Source organism: Phasianus colchicus, chromosome 1 (assembly GCF_987193195.1).
Source record: "Phasianus colchicus chromosome 1, bPhaCol1.hap1.1, whole genome shotgun sequence".
In the NCBI taxonomy this organism is placed as follows: domain Eukaryota; kingdom Metazoa; phylum Chordata; class Aves; order Galliformes; family Phasianidae; genus Phasianus; species Phasianus colchicus.
Window position 1 is genome coordinate 116,935,424 of NC_143436.1, and position 19,935 is coordinate 116,955,358.

Here is a 19,935-nt window from a genome sequence, read left to right on the forward strand (position 1 = left end):
CTTTAGTCTTAGATGCTGGAGCTATTAAGATCATGGTGTGATGTCAACTCGCACAGAATAACTAGTCCTTGATCAGCATTACTGCCTTATTATCACAGATCCTGGGTCTGTATTAATGTAACAACTGGTATTTGGATCTAGTTCTGAGGACAGGTGATCAATAGTTTGATACTTCCATACAATAATGCAACTTAGGCTACAGACCATCAATAATCAACATAAATTCACAGCTCTGTTCTTCTCTGTCCTCTGTTAGTCTCCTTTTTTTTCTTCTCACAGATAGGTGATCTGTGGACTGAAAAGCAACTTAATAACACACGTTCTTTCTCTCACTCTTCCAAGCGTGTCTTTCTGTCCACTAAATTTAAATTGTCATTTGGGCATCTCAAACTCAGCTCAAGCCCAAATTAATCCATTAATTGTCCCCTAGTATCCATTGGCTGATCATTTTGATTGTAGGTCAGGTTGTTTTTCGGATTTTACTTATTTCTGCAACAGATTCAACACGTGCTTTCTTCTCACAGTAAATAGCTCATTTTCTCCAGTATGCCTGTAACACTTAATGCCACATCAGACTACAGCACAGGTTTTATATTAAGCTTTTCCAAGTTGTGATACATACAATTATACCTGTCTCATCCATTCAGTATCCTTTCCATGAATTGGCAACAGAGCCACTTTTTCTCTCTCCCCAAAAGATGTTCCTCTCCTCTGGTAACAAACAAAAGCTTGATAATGGTTATGCTATTATTAGTGTGCAGCAGTAATTACCTGCCATACCAGTACCTTCTCACTGACTCGTTGTGTGTAGTCAGCTGATGAGAAATACCAGCAGCAGTGAATGCTGTTGATTTTTAAGGGAACCCTGATGACATTTTGGATTTTGATACTTTCAGACTCTGAAAAATTATCTGAAAACTCAAAGCTACTCTTTTGGGATGCTGTGCCCAGAATTTTGTGACTAAAAAAGTTGATATAATTTTAGTGTTGCAGTTTGTCTCTCGTTAAAAGTAGTTCAACTCCTCCAACATGCTTGAGAGCACAATGCAAAGTGCTTTCTCATGTCTTAGTGATATCTGCTTCATCACTGACAGCATGGAACATATCCAGGTCAGTTTCCTGTCATACGTAATAAGTGAACAGCAGAGCCTTTGGACTCTGAATTTCTTTCAACCACTTGGATGTAAACAAAATGTAGCTCCTCTTGTTCTAGGCAGAAGCGTGGTTTAAAAAGCACAGCCACCAATTAAGAGCTGAGTTGCGTATCCCTATTTTCAGTAACTCCATACTATTAGAGACCAATTTGTTCTCCTTTATTGACAAATGAAGAGGGTGCCATGATTCAATATGGAAATTGTTAACAGTAAAAAGCAGAGCAGAATTTAGTGCTGTAGGCCTTTTATTTTCTTGTGAGCAGTTTTCATGCAAGTCTGAATCTTGCTCCTTAAGAACTGGTTGTAGTTGTTGCGGTTTCACTTCTACAGCTATGGACATAACACAAGGAACTTTGCATATACTTTATGAATTTTAATATCTTTAACGTAAGTGCATCCATAGAGTTTGTGAGTATTTCTTTTTAATCATTTTTTCTCACAACCCATGCCACAATTTTTGCTATTTTTCTGCTAAATTGTGAAACAAAAAACCATGAGATATTCACATGAGCACTGTATAAGTAGCTATTCTTTTCTGAAATACATGCTGTTTATTTCAGGCTTTCTTCAGCATAATTGCCAGTTGTTGCTGCTGACTAATATTCGCTGGAAAATGTTCGGCCTAAAACTTCTTTCTAATTACAAACGGAACAGTCTGCATTGATCTGCTCATCATCTACTCCAAAATGACTTTCTCCGTGCTCTCAGTCCTTTTGTCCCTAGGCGTCTCTTCTCCAAATGCAATCAAAAGTAAAATAACCCCCAAAAATAATCAGCTAAATTTAAGTTGTGTTCATATGTGGCCATAGGAAGAATAGAAGTAGATTTCACAAGGTTAAAATACCACTTTCTTATAAGCACTCTCATACTGAAGCAGCAACCTGAACTAGTGGACCTTGAATGATCATAGAGAGTTCTTCATTAAGAAGAAAAAATAAATCATCTTGTATTGCTCTGTACTTCATTCTGGTACAGTTCAGATGCTGCTTTGCCAAAAAGACATATTTTGAGAAAGTGGACTCTTGCTAGATATTAATAGCAGCCCTAGATCCATTAAATTTTGGTCAGATTGTAAAGTGATGCCTGCGTTCCTGTTAATTTTATGCCGAGATAAAATTAAGTGAGCCAGTAGAGATCATGCAATCCAGTCTCTAAAGTAAAATTACTTTATTATACATGCTGCACATTTTGAGATATTTGTAATTATTTCCCTACTTTAATGCTAGATGCAATATTCTACTTTTTTTTTTTTTCTCTTTTTTTTTTTATTTTTTTTTTCCCCTTAACTTGCCTGGTATTTTGCACAAACTCACTTTTGTTCCACATGACAATTTTCACATCACCCAGACAGCTTCCTACATTTCTTCACTTTTTTTTTTTTTTTTTTTTTTAATTGTGCACCACTGTTGTCATTCCTGTTATAGACATTTGAAGGGAAAATCTCTGTTGAGTAGAGTTTACAGCCAGTAAGTCTTAAGTAAGCCCTTAAATACTATTTCCACAATTTCAATAGTCATAGGCTAGAACATATTTTGACTATTAAAGTATTACTCCCCACTATAGATATTATATTCTTAAAAACACCAAAATAACAAAATATCCCCTACACGAAGTATTAGGATATGGTCTGAGGTTTGGTTAAGTCCTATTGATTTGTTTGTCTATCTGAAAGATGACAGCATCCTTTGGCTGACAGATAAATAGGAAAATATGATGCCTGCCATGTGGGAGATGAGAGTGTTAAGGTTTCCTTCAGGCTACAACTGAAGTAATAACTGTTACAGATGCTACTTGTGTTTTCATTCTGTGATAGAATCATGCAGTGATTATTTCTGATGTCTCCTTAGACCGCTTTGAAATGCATATACTTTTTTTCAGTTTAATTTGAACTCCAGCTGCCTGACACCAAAGTCTATAATCAATTGGAATTACATTGTCCTACTTGCTTTATTAAGTCTCTTAATAAGTTCTGTGCTGTATTCTGTGATTTTTAAGAAACAGTTCATACAAAGTAGCCATTTCCTAATTCATTTGCAGCATTCCATAACTCCCCCAAATTGTCACTGGATGGAGTAGTGATCCTCTCTACAAACAAATTTTGTAATTGCAAAATATTTGTAGACTAGAGATATTTTCTAAGTAAGTTCCTTTTAAAGGAGGAGAGATTGTATGGCATTTTAGAAGACTTCATAGTTTTAACTGTAAAATAAACAAAAACAAATTTCACGAAATATCAAAATGGCCACCAGTTGTACCAGAGAAGGTTTAGGTTAGACATAAGGAAAAACTTTTTCTCCCAGAGAGTGGTCAGGCACTGGAATGGCCTGCCCAGAGAGGTGGTGGAGTCGCCATCCCTGGCAGTGTTCAAGAGGTATCTGGATGAAGAGCTGTGAGATCTGGTTTAGAGGCTTGTGGTAGCAATGGTGATGGGAGGACAGTTGGAGTAGATGATCTTGCAGGTCCTTCCCAACCTTGTGATTCTATGATTCTATGAAAAAAATATTTAAGGCTAGTATAAAATAGAACATCAGTAGTATTTATCAGAATATAATAAACTATTTTAAAATAAACTTAAATCTCACTTATATCTGATTTAAACTCATTGGAAAACCTTGACATCCTACACATGTCCCTATTTTTATTGAGGAATATTTTTGTGTATTTTAAACTTCACTGCATTTGCTATGATGAACTTGATGTTTGTTCATTTTTTTTTAAATAGAATGAACTTTCAGGATGCTGTAAAACACCAAAGACTCTTCACTTAATCACATTGCCTAATTGTCTGTACAGCCTGGTATGAAGTTTTATCTTTTTAAAGCACAGCTTTACATAACAGAGAATTTAGTAGGTTTGTTTGGTTGACAGTATTGGAGACAAATTTAGTTTCCTAAGGTTTGTTTCAAATATGATTTTGTGTTAAAAGCTGTGGAGTGTTTCATCAGGTAGTTGTACCAGTTTATGTTAGTTCTGCTATAGTTCTCAGTTTGTAGGGAGTGGAAGTTAATCGACTGTGTTTTGTGGTCTTTTAGTCTCATTTTAACAGCTTGTGAATTTATTTTCTCACGTGAAAAATGTAATCACAAATGGTTATTTAATATTATAAAAGTCACATTTTTGTAACTGGTACAAGCTTAATATAAATGTCTCATCTGTTTTATTTTGTTGCTCTGAATTCAGTCACAAAAGATAGGAGAGTTTGCTATAATGATAAGTAAGGCAATGAATAAATAAATTCATTTTAAATGTGTAAAGCAAACCATCATTCCTTCTGCAGAGTCCTTTTGCAATAAAAAGCTATCCCTTTCTTATCTCTTCTGATTTAGGTGCTACTACTTTAATTATACTGAATGTTTTATGGAAACTAAATTATATAATTTTTACCATATTGCTCTACCTATTTTAATGAGCAATATCCCAATACAATATCCTTTCTTTTTCTTTCCTTTTTTTTTTTTTTCCCCCCTTACATAAGATAGGCATGGAAATGATGGGTTGGCAGAGAATTAAAATCTTAGAATAGTCTTATAAAATTAAGACTGTTCTTGACTATTCTTGACCAAGAAACAGTAACATCATTAAAGATACAAAAACAGTGATGTTGCTTTGCTATAAAGAAACAAACAAAAAATGAGTATTCTTTAATTAATTTTTTTGAGAATGACAAGCGTAAGCCACAGTGCCTTGGAACTAAGGAGTGTGTTAGGAAGGAACTGGCGCCTGGGCTCCAGCTGCAGCAGATTTCACTTGATCAGTTTCACTCTTCACATGCGTACATTTGCATCTTATGCAGTCTAGCTAGAGTTGAAAACAAAAACTATTCAGGAAGGACTCTTTGAAATCAAGTCTGCTGGTAATTGTGAAAGATAAGAGACTGATGTTCAGCTGAAAGGAGAATGAAAAGAAGCAGATTTACAGAGAAGCTTAAAGACAATGATATGATGCATTTCAAATGAAGCATTTCCTATCCTTTTTTAATCGTATTTTTGCATCGTCATTTTGTGAGCATTGGTGAGAAATGCTTGTATCTGTTGGTTGATAAAAGGGAAGCTGTAATATTCCCTACAGTACAGAGGCCTTTACACAATTCGAGTCTTTTAGCATTCATACAGATTTTTCTTGCATCTTCAGATCAAACATCTATACCAGTGCTTGTGAGTATGTCTGTGTATCTGTATAATGGCGTGTGTATGCAACAGTTGAAAACCATCTTCCAAAGTTCTCTACATATAGATTATCACTGTACATACCTTGCCTAATCTGTTGCAGAATTAACTTCAATCTTACTGATATTTCCATGTGTTGTATCCTAATGAAAAGTATCTTGTTTTTTTGAATGACTTTTTCTTGCATTCACTTAGAATAGGTATCTTAATATGTAGCTTTTTGTATGGAAAATATGAATTTTCTTATGTGAAAGGGAAGTATTATTCGACCAAAATAAATAGTTTTGGATAAAATATACATCCCCAAATTAATGTGCGTAAGTGCATCAATCAATGCAGTTGTTAATAGAAACAGCTGGCTATTTTCTCTTTGACTTAGGGCCCTTGGGCTAACTAATGTAAACTTTTTCCTTGATGTTAACTGTAGAAAAGATCCTGAGCTCTAAAGAAGCAAAAAAGCCACCAGTAAAAACCATAAATCTTTTCTACCTGCAGCCTACTTTGGTAGAACAAGCTATTATTAGCACAACAGTTTTCATTTAGACTTGAATTTTGCCTCGCATGAACTCACCCTACTGATTTCACTGGGAACTCAACGTGCACATCTGCAGGCAGAATTTGACTTTTTAAGTATTGGTAATCTCTGATCTCGATTTCTGATAGCCTGCTGAGAGAAGTGACTAATACATGTATAAAGACTTGTCTGCCTTTTTATGCCTCTCAAGTTCAGAATCGAGGTCAGACCAGAACATTTTTAAGAGATTGCTCTTTATCAGTTTATCAGAATAAGAATGGGCCTTGATCTTTTAGAAGTAGAATTAAGCACTGACGTTCCAGACCCAAAGTGGCACAGATAATGTACGCAGGACCTCTTGTGTTTATCAGAGCGTTTTATTTTATCCCATTTGCCATATAAACACAGCACATATAGCCACTGATCTGATAATCAAGTATTAACATTTCGGGACTTGACATTAGATTGGATATGCTCTGTGATTCTTCTTCTCTTCTCTTCTCTTCTCTTCTCTTCTCTTCTCTTCTCTTCTCTTCTCTTCTCTTCTCTTCTCTTCTCTTCTCTTCTCTTCTCTTCTCTTCTCTTCTCTTCTCTTCTCTTCTCTTCTCTTCTCTTCTCTTCTCTTCTCTTCTCTTCTCTTCTCTTCTCTTCTCTTCTCTTCTCTTCTCTTCTCTTCTCTTCTCTTCTCTTCTCTTCTCTTCTCTTCTCTTCTCTTCTCTTCTCTTCTCTTCTCTTCTCTTCTCTTCTCTTCTCTTCTCTTCTCTTCTCTTCTCTTCTCTTCTCTTCTCTTCTCTTCTCTTCTCTTCTCTTCTCTTCTCTTCTCTTCTCTTCTCTTCTCTTCTCTTCTCTTCTCTTCTCTTCTCTTCCCTTCCCCTTCCCCTTCCCCTTCCCCTTCCCCTTCCCCTTCCCCTTCCCCTTCCCCTTCCCCTTCCCCTTCCCCTTCCCCTTCCCCTTCCCCTTCCCCTTCCCCTTCCCCTTCCCCTTCCCCTTCCCCTTCCCCTTCCCCTTCCCCTTCCCCTTCCCCTTCCCCTTCCCCTTCCCCTTCCCCTTCCCCTTCCCCATGTAAACACTGACCAAAGAAGAGGAAAAAAGTTACAATATCAGTAACATTATTTTCTTTCTACTGAAGGACCATTTTATTTAGACTTCCCTAACTCAGTGTGGCTCAGGGAAGAGGATGGGTAAAGGGAGGAAAGGTATCTTCAAGCAGCAAGTGTAACAGAACTCCTGTGTCCTACTGATGAACCACATTTCATCTGCTGTGGACACATTTCCAAGTAGAGAAAAGAACATACTGGAATTAATATAACCAGAGCCAAATTCTGTGAGAGACATGAGGAAAGAACAGGGGTAAGGGATGCTAGAAGTGCAATTTAATGCTGCCTGCTTTCTGTGAGGAGGATTATTTTTTTTTCCTTGAAGAGGTCTACCAGCATTGTTTCTAATGAAATCTTTGCTTGAAGGCATTAGTTATCCTATTCCCATCACAACTGTGGACGATAAGGATGTACTAAGGTGTTGTACCTACCAAATATCCAGATTCTGTAATGATAATTTTACTATGACATTGGTAAATCAATGAGCAGAATAAAATCAATTTATCAAGCTCATACACTGGTACACAGTAGAGATTTAGGCACTGCTTGAAGCGGAGAATACAATGAATGTTAGATTGCCTGGGATGTTTATCAGTGACATGCAGCACTGTAATTTTCTCATTTTAATGTTTATGTATTTAAAGCCTAATAGAATTTTATTTCATTTTTTCATCCAAGGTTAACCCATAATAAGCCCTGATAATTGCTACTTAGTGCTCCTACAGTGCTTCTCATGTTCCAGCTAGTGCGACTTAATCTTCTCAGCTTCTTTCTGGGACTGTAATAGAAGTAGTATTATCCCCAATTTACAAATATGGCAATTGAATCAGTGAAACTAATTTGTCCAGACAGCAATGCAGCTCAAATTATTTTTATTCTCTTAGGCTTTTACCTGCAAATTGTTTTATTTTAGTACAGTTAAATTGTCTGGAGGATTAAGAATGACAATTTTCATCAGCATCAGCTGGAGCCACAGACTGTTCTCCCTGCAGATGTGGCAATGCAACCTCCCATCCAAAAGGGTTTCAGCCTGAATGTCCAGGAAGCCACTGCTTTAAACTCTTGGACCTATTTCTTTTCTTTCTTTGTCTTTCTTAGTATTTTGTTTAAGCATTCTTTTTTCCTACATTAGCCTAAAAAGTAGATTGTTCTAGCTTACATTCTACTAAAATCTAGCTTTAGAATTTAATTCCCTTCTCTGGCATTATTGAGGATGTTCTCACTAGAATAAAGAATTCCAGGAATTTCCATTTCAACGTTTTGACTTGGAGTTTCACCAAGTTACAACATTAATTCAAGAAATGGAAAATATAGCTTTCACCAAAGCACTTCATTCTGTCTGATCTGCACTCTTATGGAGGTTAAAGATTGGATGGACTTTTAATAACACCTTTTGGCAGTAAGCTGTGTGAAACACTTTGTGCTCCTTGCTAAAAGTAGTCTGTATATACTTTTTATTAGAGAAGAGGGGAAGAGGATTTGAAGCTTCTGATGTGAATTGTTTAAATGTTAATTGTGTGTAAGAATACAGTCCATGTCTTAATAGTGTCTAAACTGGCTATTGTATGGCCATGCCGGAAATCCACATTTTTCTTCCTGAGCTTTGCAGTGCAAGGCCTGCCTACTGATGTCTAGAAGCTGGAGGTGGTTTGTAAAATCATGATACAGCTGCTGTAACCTGTTATAAGCTGCTTTCTTTTTTTTCTTTTCTTTTTTTTTTTTCTGTCTCTTAAATACTATATTTACCTTTAAAATAGCATGCTGCCTTACAGCACAATAGGGATTTACTTTGTAGTAGCTGTTTTGTCAGGGCAAAGAGAATTCCTGTGAGCCTCTGTTGCCTGAAAGAGCTTTAGGTAAGGAACGTGGGTTATTCAACCCTCTATGTTTGCTTATGTTTAATATACTCATACGTTGTTTACCAGTAAACTAGTAAAGGCTGGTGAAATGTTATTAATAGTTTAAAAGTGTGTTTGACAGAACCTCAAGGACCTGAGCATGTACAGCTTTTCAAGTGATTTTAGTGTTAATGGCGCTGAATGAAATCATACTGTAGGAAAAAAATCCTTCGTAAAAATTTCTACATTTTTGCAGTGTTCTCCATGCAGCGTGTCTTAGACTTTCAGATTACACTTGGAAATGCTTCAGGCTTCTCACATTTCCTAGGCACTCCATCTCATGATTGCCATATTGGCTTCTTGGTCACAGAGTTACAGCATTACTGGCTTCGATTGTGTGAAAAAACGGAACAGAACTGCTAACAGACACTTTGCCATGTCATGCCTATAGTTTTAACAGCACACATTATTAGCTAAACTCACTTATTTACTTTCACTCTCCATGGTGGAAAACAATGTTTCAGAATAAATGACAAGTCGTAATTGTCATTTATTTGACAATATGGATTGTCTCTGTTCGGGGGTTGCAAAACTGCATATCAGCTGTTGATTAAAAGGTAAGAGTTTGTAGCAGCCCTGATCTTTACAAAAGGATATGTTTCATGATAGATCTATACATATACATTTCTTTTTATTAAATTAGACATACTAATCATATAATAAACTAGCTGAAAAATACAGCTGGAAGTGACCTTCAAACATCACAGAATCACAGAACTGTAGGGGTAGGGAGGGACCTTTGGTGATCATCAAGTCCAACCCCTTGCTAAAGTGGATTCCCTACAATTGAGAAGGATCACCAAGTCCAACTGTGTGACCACTTCAGGGCTAAACTAAAGTTAAAGTATACTACTGAGGGCTTTGACCAGATGCTTCCTGAGCACTGACAAACATAGAGCACCAACCACTTTGCCAGGAAGTCTTTTCCAGTGTTTTCCTTCTCACTCTCACAGTAAAGAGATCTTTCTTGATATTATTCTGAATGTCCTCTGGCTTTTTCGTTTTAAAAATTTAGAAAATCAATACACAGTATTTGTTATTTATTTATTATATTCAAATTTTCATATTCTTACTAAAGGGCATTTGATTTTCTTTCTCCCCTTATGTGTTTTATTTCAACTGTTTTTATCCCTGAAAAGGATTTATATTCTACTCTGGTGCATTCTTGCTTGGTCACTTCTCAGTTTATAACAACAATATATGGAATGGAAAATCAGATCAGCCAAAATCCATTTTGTTTCAACAGTGTGGGTCCCCAGGAGCGCTAGAATCAAATAAAAATACAGTGTGAATTTAAAAGAAAGCTAAGTGCAGCAAATTGGACTAGCAGCTGACAATCTCAGGTTTCATTAAAATTTGAATCAGTATAAACTAAACCTATCAGAAAGGAAGCTGATTCATTTTTAATTAAAAAAAAAAAAAAAATAGAAGACTGTTAACTGTCCCAGGTATGATGTTATGATGTGAGAGTTTGTTCCAACTTTAACTGCTTTAAATACAAGCCTGAAAATGTATACTGCTTCATGGATATTTCTTTGCTTGACCCGTAATGGAGCTCAGGCAGAAAAATGTCAGTGCTGGAACCTCCTGTGGGTGAGGTATTTGAGGACTTCACCTCACTATGCAAGAGGATGCTGCTCTGATTTAGCTGCAGCTGGCATAAAACCCCCATAGACCACAAATGCATTTGACACCTGAGAACTTCCCCTCCCTAAGCCATCTCATATGTTCAGCACATTGCCAGATAACCTTTTCTGTCTTTTTTGCTGGTTATGAAAACAGGGGATTAGCACAGACTAGTGCTAATGGGACACACTTCTGTATGAGTGAACTCATTGAGAAAATCAGTGAAAGTGTATATTGTCTTCTGAAGTCTTGCATGTACTATCTTCAGGAGGAACTGTCCTCAGAATTGATTCTGACTTCCCACGTTGTGCTCAGAGCAAACCTGCGTAATTGTGTACGTGTCTCACAGAGATTTTCCTAAACATAAGTTGAAGTGTTGTTAAGGCCTTTCAATAGGCAAAAGTAACAAACAAACAAAAAAAAGTAAATCTATTCCCAAGCTATATTTTATTGCTTAAGTATTTTAGATAAGTAGGAGTCTGTAAGAATAGTGGCTGGATTTGAAAATCATAATCAAAAATCTCAATTACTTGTTTCAACTTTGTGATTCAATGATTGTGTAATGATTGCAAGTAAGAACTTAGATGGTCTCTGTTTACTGAGTATAATTTTTAAAACAAATGCAGCTAAACTCAGTGCTACTGAGATATACATGAGAATATGAGTTAGTTTGTACATGCTGTTGTGTTCCTTTTATAGATGTGGTGAATGTTGAGCAAGTATGATTTCTTGCTTACAATACAGCAGCTTAGTTGCAGTCTGTTCTGACAAGGCACTGAGGTTCTCTTTTCTGGACCACATTCAAGCTTATATGATAGCCATTGAGATCAGTAGGAATCACTTCAGTAAGAGAAAAAACAATTTTAATGAAGCACTACCAATTTATAGTAGCAAAAAATAAATAAAATCCAGCTTCTATTTTACTTCAGTTTTTCTATTTGCATGAGGAATGAGTCTTGTTCTGGGAATATCCTTCCTCTTTAGGGTGTATTTTCCAAGTGGCATAGAGGAAATTAGTCACACTATTCCCTTAACTCAAGGGGGCCAGAAGTTACAGGCTCCTGATTTAATTTTGGTTGGATTTGTGACTTCTGTGTTTAGCTTGTTATCAGCTGTTGCACATGTGGCTGAGGGAGAAAGAGGTTAAAAAATTGAAAACGTGCACTGTATAATCAATATTCCTTTCTGAATTTTCAGTTTTGATTTCTGTGATGGGAACTCCCTGATGCTAGCAGAGAATATGATATCTCTATTGTGATTGAAATGAGCTCATTCACTGTATATTTCCTCTGCTACTGAAATGATGCGTGAATTTCCTTTCATAGTTTCAAGGAACCGATTTATGAACACTAAACAAAAACATATATTTTGCATTATCCTGACAAAAGGGATCTCCAGTTGATGTGGTCTGTAAGTGTAAAGATGTAGACTATCTTTAGCTCCCTTCTGAACATTCAGCAGCTTCTAAAGAGGAAGTCTGTATGTTAGGGACCACTAAAATGGAAATAGAATGGAAAGCAAACAAACAAAAATCTCACAAAAGAACGGTATGAAATGTCAAGTATGGAAGGAAGGACATTTAAAATAAAATTATATTTCAACAAATCACCAAATCTTTGTTTGTAGAGTTGCTGTTCTAGAAAGTGTGCTGTCTGGTGACTTTTACTTCTTTTCAACGGATATTCACAGCATAAGTAATGCAGTGTGCACAAAAAATTACCTGCAAATAATAAAGAGCTAGTCTGCGTAATCTAAAATAAGTAAGAAAGCAGTCTGCTGGCTCTTAAGTTCTAAAAAGGTCTTTAAAAGGCTTCAAGAGACAAATAAGTATGGAAAGCATATCACTCATTTTAATCATCTGGGGTTAAAAATACCAGAAAGAAAGAGCTAAGATGGGAGAGTGAAAAAATTTGCTTTGAAACAGAAATATAATGTGCACTGATCAGAACACTAATGGAAACAAGTAAGTAGGAGACTCTGTAACATCCATGTTACAAATTACGAAGATAAGAAAGAGTAGATATCTGCTATAAATGGCATAATGCTGTTTTTAAGAAAGTTAGGAATGAAATCACATGGGTGAATTGACTGTATCTACAAATCACCTAAAATCATTTGGGATTTGAAATTCCAGCCCCAAATAGAAAATATGAAACTAAGATAACAACTGGTAAGAGATTGCAAGAAGAGAAATTATAATAAATGCCAGGATAGGGCATGCTTTGTAGACTCCCCTTTTAGGTGTCAAAAATTGCTTCTTCATGGAGTAACTTCTCAAGGTGGCCACAAATTGGGAGCAAACATAGCAAACAATGGCTTTCATAATAAGGATCGTTATGAACTAATAGGCAACATGTCTGTAGGACTAAAACAAAGCAAAACGAAAACGATCAACCATCTACCACAGTGATGTTCAGTTTTCAGAATGGGAACTATATGCAGATGAGAAACCCAGCTTAAAAGAAATCAAAAAGTAGAATTTGAAGGCAGCATGGAGACACTGTAATGGAAGCTGAAAACAAATCCATACCTTCTAAATAAACTTGTAGAAGACTAGAAAGGTGGGAGGGCTAACAGAATATATAAAGAGTATATAAAGAAAGATATTTGAAAAAAAAAAAGATCCATAGAACAAATGTTAAGTTTGAGATTACTGCATCACCAGAACCAGATACCTATCTGGTCAAGAGTACTAAAGAAATTAAAGAATAAAATAACTGTAATAACTAATAGTATTTTCTTGCTTAAAACAATTTTATTTTGAGGAATGGAAAGTAACAAATTAGATAAAAGTTTCTAAATAATGCATCTAGTCAGGTCTATGGGCCTGCAGACCAGGGCATCTGGGAAAAAGTATATTGTAGAAGAGACAACATAGATTTCATAAAAGTAGGTGTGCTGAGAAGGAAACAGAGAGCATACCAACAAAGGGGTGTTGGCCTTTCAGGATCTCAAAAGATTTTTAACATGTCGTCAAAGAATCTAGATTTTGTGGGGTAAGGGAGAAAGTCTTGATGTGGGTTACTTATTTCCTGTTAAAGGTGGAAAATAAAAGTCACAGCTAAACAGTTCATTTGCCTGAATGATGAGAGAGATTGTGCTCAGGAAGGATTACTCTGTCCAGTATGCATATAAAGGAGCTGTAAAGAGAATGGGTAATGCAGTGACACATCTTGTTGATGATACAAACTTATTTAAAGTCCTGTAGGTAAAGACGATTTGCAAACAGCAATAGAAAACCTCTAAGTGTTGACTGGCAGTAAAGTGGCAGCAGTGAAAATCAGTGTTGATAAATGTCAAGCAATGCGTGAAGAAAAGGAATCCCAACTTTATATGCACAATAATGAGTTCTCATTTAATTCTTTTAAACATTCCTTTAAGCACTCATGAGAGAGATCTTGAAATTGTAAGCCCTGATTCTCTGAAAACATCACTTCAGTAGCTAGCACTGTTCAGAATGCCAAATTAAATGTTAGGAATTCTTGGTAAAGCAGAAAATATCATTATACTATGATATAAGACTTTGTAGGCAGTGATCCAGTTCCACCATTTGAAAAAACAGCAAACCAAAAGTATGGAAACCTCCTGCACAAAAACAGAATAAATGGATCAGGAATGTGATATGTCTTGTGTAATTTTGTATCTGCCAGGTGGGTGTCGATGTATGAGCTAGCTGTCTAGTCTCCCAGTATAGTGGATGAAAATCTCAGCTTAGTCACTGCAGTTTAGAATGTGATTCATGCTATCTGATAGCAAAAGCTTGCGTTTCGTTCAACTCCTGTTTTAGTTTGCTACTGAGTAGAAAGGGACTATATGGTGACTGAAGAAAAACCTTAAGTAATAGGTTAAAAAAAAAAAAAAAAGAAAAAAGAAAAACAGAAGGTAGTTCTTCAACCTGAAGATTGAGCTTATAGGCTATTTTGGATGCTTATGTTTTATGTTCAAAAATCAAGTAGATAATTTCATGTAAGAGAAATCCATCAAGATCTGATTGACAAACAAATAGAACTTCTGGCTCCAGAATCTTTGAGCATAAATTGAGCTGAACAAAGAGCAGGGAAGCTTATGCATTCCCTAGCCACTCCTTCTTCCCCAAGTAAATATGCAAAGGTTGCTCCAAAAGCAATGCCTCCTATTTATTTCCATGTAAATCATAGTAGATACAAAGAGCACAGTTACTCTGTTTTATAAAGCAAATTCCCAGCTACAAAACGTTCTTTTTCAACATAATAGCCATCATGAGCTATGCCTTTTCACCAGTAATGAACAAGAGCCTGCATGCTGTGCTTGTAAAAATCTGGACCAGTGGAGGTGACCCACTGTCACCACTGCTGAAATGCACCACCCACCACCTCACTGTGCTCACATCCAGTGTTCAGCATCCATAAATGTTCAGCAAGTGTCAGTGATTGTCAATGGCTGACATTTCTTCCATGGAGGAATTGAATAACATACCTTTGCTTCATGTGCACTTCCATGGCAAATGAGAATGTGTTAGACTGTTCCTCTGCTGCCATCTGTCATGTGGCAAGAAAATGTAATGGAATATTGGTGGGAAGGTTCAATCTCTACTGATACACCACCAACATCCACCTCTGACATCGTGGGAGGCATTACTTTCAGAGCAACCCTCAGGTGCTCTCAGAGATAGGACTGAGTGAGCTGACCTTGGCTGCTGACTTATTATGGCTACTGTTAGGTACTAGACGTGTAGTATTTGGCTGGTATCTGTGCTATATCTTCTACAGTTCTTGCTACTTTTCCAAAGCATTTTAAAATATTTTCTAACAGAACAGTATGGATCATTTAAAATCCAATCTACCACCTACAGCATCGCATACTATTGAAATTCTTCCTTGCATAAGGACAGTCGTAATGAAAATAATTTGGGGCTGTTTTTCCTATTGCTGTTCACACTGAGAATTCATTTACACCCTGAGCTATTTAATTCAAAATAGGTTCAAATAGGTCTCTCCTTGTGATAGTGGAACATGACTCACCATGTATGTTTGTTTTTAAATTTCCAACTCCATAGTTCTGCAAGTTTTTTCTGCTATAAACCTGTGGTAGGTTTAGTTTTCTTTGTTAGAAGGAAAAAAAATAATACAAAAGTGAGTAAGTCCTACACTAAGCAAACCAATTATTAAAAATATAAATATTACTGTAAAGCATTTCAATCATACTGATGAAAATCAGAATCAACTAGAAATTCCAAATTACTGCATCTATAGCTGAAAAGTACTATACAAGATACAAAAATGATTACTGTTTCTTTCTTTTTCTGAAAAGAAAAAGAATTCCTATTAAATTTCAGTCTCTAAAGCAGAAACAAATACCAAGCTTGAGAATCATGTATGTTGGCTGGTGGACTGTTTGTCTACAGGAAGGTTTGCTTAGCATATTACTACAGTGGTTGATTTTTTTAATCATACAATATAATGTGCTGAATCTTTGCATGGATAATTTCTTCTTTTCTGTCTTCAGTTTTAAATGGTAAGATTATTTGCACTGGCTAACATTCATTTGTTGTTGTTTCTTACATTTTGATTTGTTTAACTAATAAAAGTGCTAGTAAAAACTCAGGCAGAATAACAATAGAATGCATGATATAAATTTTAAAGATGATGAAAAAGCTTTTTCATTTTTTTATGTTGAAAAATTAGCATATCACTGCAAAAATCAGTATACAGCAGAAAAAAAAAGTAATTAAAAAGAAAATCACTTCTCAAATAGGGGAGGGGACAGGTTTTCATTTTTTTCCACATATTTCTGTGATTTCTTTTTGTTTTCTTATGTCTTACCTCTGTTCCTAAGCATTCCTCTTTGTAAAGTAAGGTATACTCACTAAAAGATGTTGACTAATCATGACAGATCTTCTGTTTCACCTTAATTCAGATATAATGACTGTCTGATTTACATAGTCATTTGTGTCAACCTTAGGTGATACTGGTATTTGCAAGTCAACATTTCAGATTGAAATAATTGGTCTGAAATCAGCCAGGTACTTCAGTACATGCTCAAAAACAAGCAGTCTTTAAGCTTAAGTCTATGTGATTTGCCTGAACAATGAAGTTTTCAGTCAAAGTCTGATCCTTTGGCCATAGAAATTAATAGCAAGAGAACAAGGTTTAATTCAGGAACTGCCTTAGAATATATTGCATTGCCAGAACTGATTTTTGCAGCAGATGTTTTCCGTTTATTCTGACAGTGTTTTATATTTATATACAATTGGGTGTTGGTAACATTAGATAAGAGTTGCTCCCTTCATAATGCATGAGATACTCGAGATAAGATCATAAATGCAGAAAAGTCTGCAACAGTTTTAGCATCACTTTTCTTTTTTTTATTCACTCAAATTGAAGAGTGTTTTTCCTCTGCTTGCATATGTTAAACAGCATTTGTCTCCACTGTCCACCCTGAGGAACACCTGCTGTGCACATGTAAACAATGAGACAGAGAGAAGCATGCCCTACAGTGCACAGCTCAGTGGGTGTTCTGCTTAGGGATTTAATTTAACTAGCCAGAAATTATAGTGAAGGCTCCAAATTGCTACCAATTCCTGAAATGCTGGACCTTACCCTTGAGACCTAGAGCTCATAGCAAGTTATATAAGATGACTGTTATCTGTCTGAAGGTCGGTACATGCCTTCCTTTCAGCTTGACAGGGAACGCCTATGCCTTGCTAATCAGCTGGTAGCAGACTCAATAGTTTTGGAAGTTATCACTTATCTTTTTTCATGGTATTTAATCTGTACAGGTTTATCGAGCAGAAATGGTGCCCCTTAAAGAGAAAGTGCATCAAGTCAATGAGCTGGCTCACCGGTTCGCTCCCCCTGATATTCAGCTCTCCCCATACACTCTCAGCTGCCTGGAGGACCTGAACACAAGGTGGAAGGTGCTACAGGTAGGTCTCCTATGACTGCTTTTTTTATGCTGCATTTATTTTTTTTTTTACTTCTATGTGGTTGTTTTCTTCCTGGGCACTAAACAGTCACCAAAGGAATGAAAGAGGAAAGAGGTCAGTATTGGAAAAGCAGTTTCAGCAATGCTATTCCTATGAAAAAAAAGTGAAAAAAACACAAAGGTGATCAGAGGCTGGAGTGCCTCTTTTATGAAGAAAAGATAAGGGAAGTGGTCTTGTTCAGCTTGGAGGAGGCTCTGGGGAGATCTCATTGCGGACTTCCTGTACTTGAATAGAGCTTACAAGCAGGAGAGGAACCAACTTCTTACACAGTCTGACAGTGAAAGGACAGTGGGAATGGTTTTAAACTAAAAGATGGGATATGTGGATTGATGTTAGAAGGAAGTTTTTTACTCAGAGCGCACTGAGGCGCTGGCACAGCTGCCCAGAGAAGCTGTGGTGCCCCATCCCAGGAGGTGCTCAAGGCCAGGTTGAATGGGGCTCTGAGCAGCCTGAGCTGGTGGGGGGCAGCCCTGCCCATGGCAGAGGTTGGGGCAGTGTGGGCTTTGAGGTAACTTCTAACCCAAGCCATTTTGTGCTTCTATGATTCTGTGAAACATGAAGTGAAGCTAATGTATTCTCTTAATTTCTGGATTTTTTTATCCAGAAGTAAAATCAGTTAAGCCAGTTTTTCAGACAGTTAAAATTTTCATATGGATAAAATACTTAGAAGTTTATTTACTTTTAAATATTAATATTTAGAAATTCTTGCTGCGAAATATATAATGTGATAACATCTTTCAAGTTACTTAAACATGTGTTACTTAAATTTTTATGGTGTATTTGTACATCATATGAATAGAAGATATTGGTACTGCCAAGTCTAATAGTCAAAAAGAGATTATTATTTCTTTATTTTTCTCCAAAATGAATCTCGCATTTCTGTGACATCTCCAGTTTATCAAAGTTGATGTAAATATTAACAGCAGAATTTTTGTTTTTTCTGCTTTTTTCATAAATCAGCAGCTTGCCACGCGAGTGCCAGTTTAAGTAAATCTTGATCTTTGCTCATCAGTATCTGATTTATCTTAGAATCTCAAGGTAGACTTAAGGTAATATTATTAAAGCAGATGAACAGAAATCTAGAAGATAAAATAAGTGTTCCTCTAATTTTTATGCACATATGTGAAAAAATTACTTGTATTTCTAAAAACAACAGCTAATTAGCTTTATACGCCAGTTCAGTGAGAAATACCTTCTTGTTCGCTAACAAAATAACCAAGTTCCACTGGTTTGCTGAAATACGCTTCGTTTTCCTCTAACAAGAACTAAGGGAAAATAGGAAGATTTTTCAGAGTGAGAGCATATAGTATGTGAAAAAGTCAAACAGATCTGAGAGGAAGTCTGATATAAGCATTTTGTTGTTATCTTTCATGAAAGCATTAGACAGAGGGCCAACTTGACATTGCAGACTATTTTAAAGCATATGCGGAAAACCACTTGTTCACGCACATTTCATAGATAATATGCTCTTCTTCCAACAAGTGCAGGAAGCACTGTGAAGTTAGATCCTTGGAGACAGTATGTCAGAGTGGGATGTTAGAGCTGATAGAACAGGTGGTAATTTGGAGTTTTGCAGTTTACTGTCTTCTTTCATATTTACTTAAATGTACTCTGGAAGCTTTGGATAGCAAGGTGAAAACAGTTCAGTACAACTCCAAACACGTCTTGAAGGGAAAAAATGTAGGCAATTTTGAAGGATTATCATGTATAAAAGGCCAATATGTGACCCCTGGGAAGAAGAGGATCTATGTTCCTATAATTTGATTTTTCTACCTGAAAAAGGAGAAGAGTTTCAGATACAGAGACAGAGCTCATTTGTTTTCTGCATATGAAGTTTACTGGACATTTGCATTGGCAATCACTCCTGAGGGCACTTCTTAGAGTATTACATGTTCTGTCTTAGGGTCAGGCTTATGGATGAAAGAAATTTGAAATTTTGTTCCTGCAATATGGAAATCAAAGATCAAAATAAATTTTTTTGTGTTCTACAAAATTGTTCTATTTCCAAGATAGGTTTGCATTCTGTGTTTCTGGTTTTCAGTTCGATTACAACTGTTTTCTCTCTCTCCCTCTCCCTTTCCTTATTCCTCTCCCCCCCCTCCCCTTTTATGTGTTCTGTTTTTGTCAACGTACATAAGAATATTCCTAGAAAAAATGTATGTTAAGGAAGGTGTAACTACAAGTGAGTGTGAAGCAAACTGAATTTTAAATTTAAAGATCATCTCTGTTGGAGATTATTACACACTCACCAAAGGAAGAGCTGCTTTCAGGCCCCAGCTTGCTGCTAGGCAGCCCCTCAGAGCAGACCAGGAGATCGCAGGTCAAAGATGGTGCAGTGAGGTTCTGTAGGCAAAATCTCTGACACAAACAGAATTCCTCAGTATCCCACAGGAAGCCTCTCTTCAAGTTACTAAGGAAGATTATTTTGTTTTAAATCTAACCACTTTTGTTCTTAAAAGCAAAAAGGGAAATCATTTTTTTCCTGAAGTAAATGTGAAATTGTGACAGTGTCAGAG

The 19,935-nt window shown here is 36.3% G+C and overlaps 1 protein-coding gene across 12 annotated transcripts in view; it reads left to right on the top strand.

Annotated features, from left to right (window-relative positions):
* Positions 1–19,935, top strand: part of DMD (dystrophin) — a 1,153,352-nt gene that overhangs the window by 980,198 nt on the left and 153,219 nt on the right. For all 12 annotated transcript variants that reach the window (XM_090124095.1, XM_090124041.1, XM_031599265.2 and 9 more), the window contains one exon: positions 17,213–17,359. In XM_090124095.1, the coding sequence (XP_089980221.1) occupies positions 17,213–17,359 (147 nt within the window). The remainder of the gene's footprint in view (positions 1–17,212; positions 17,360–19,935) is intronic.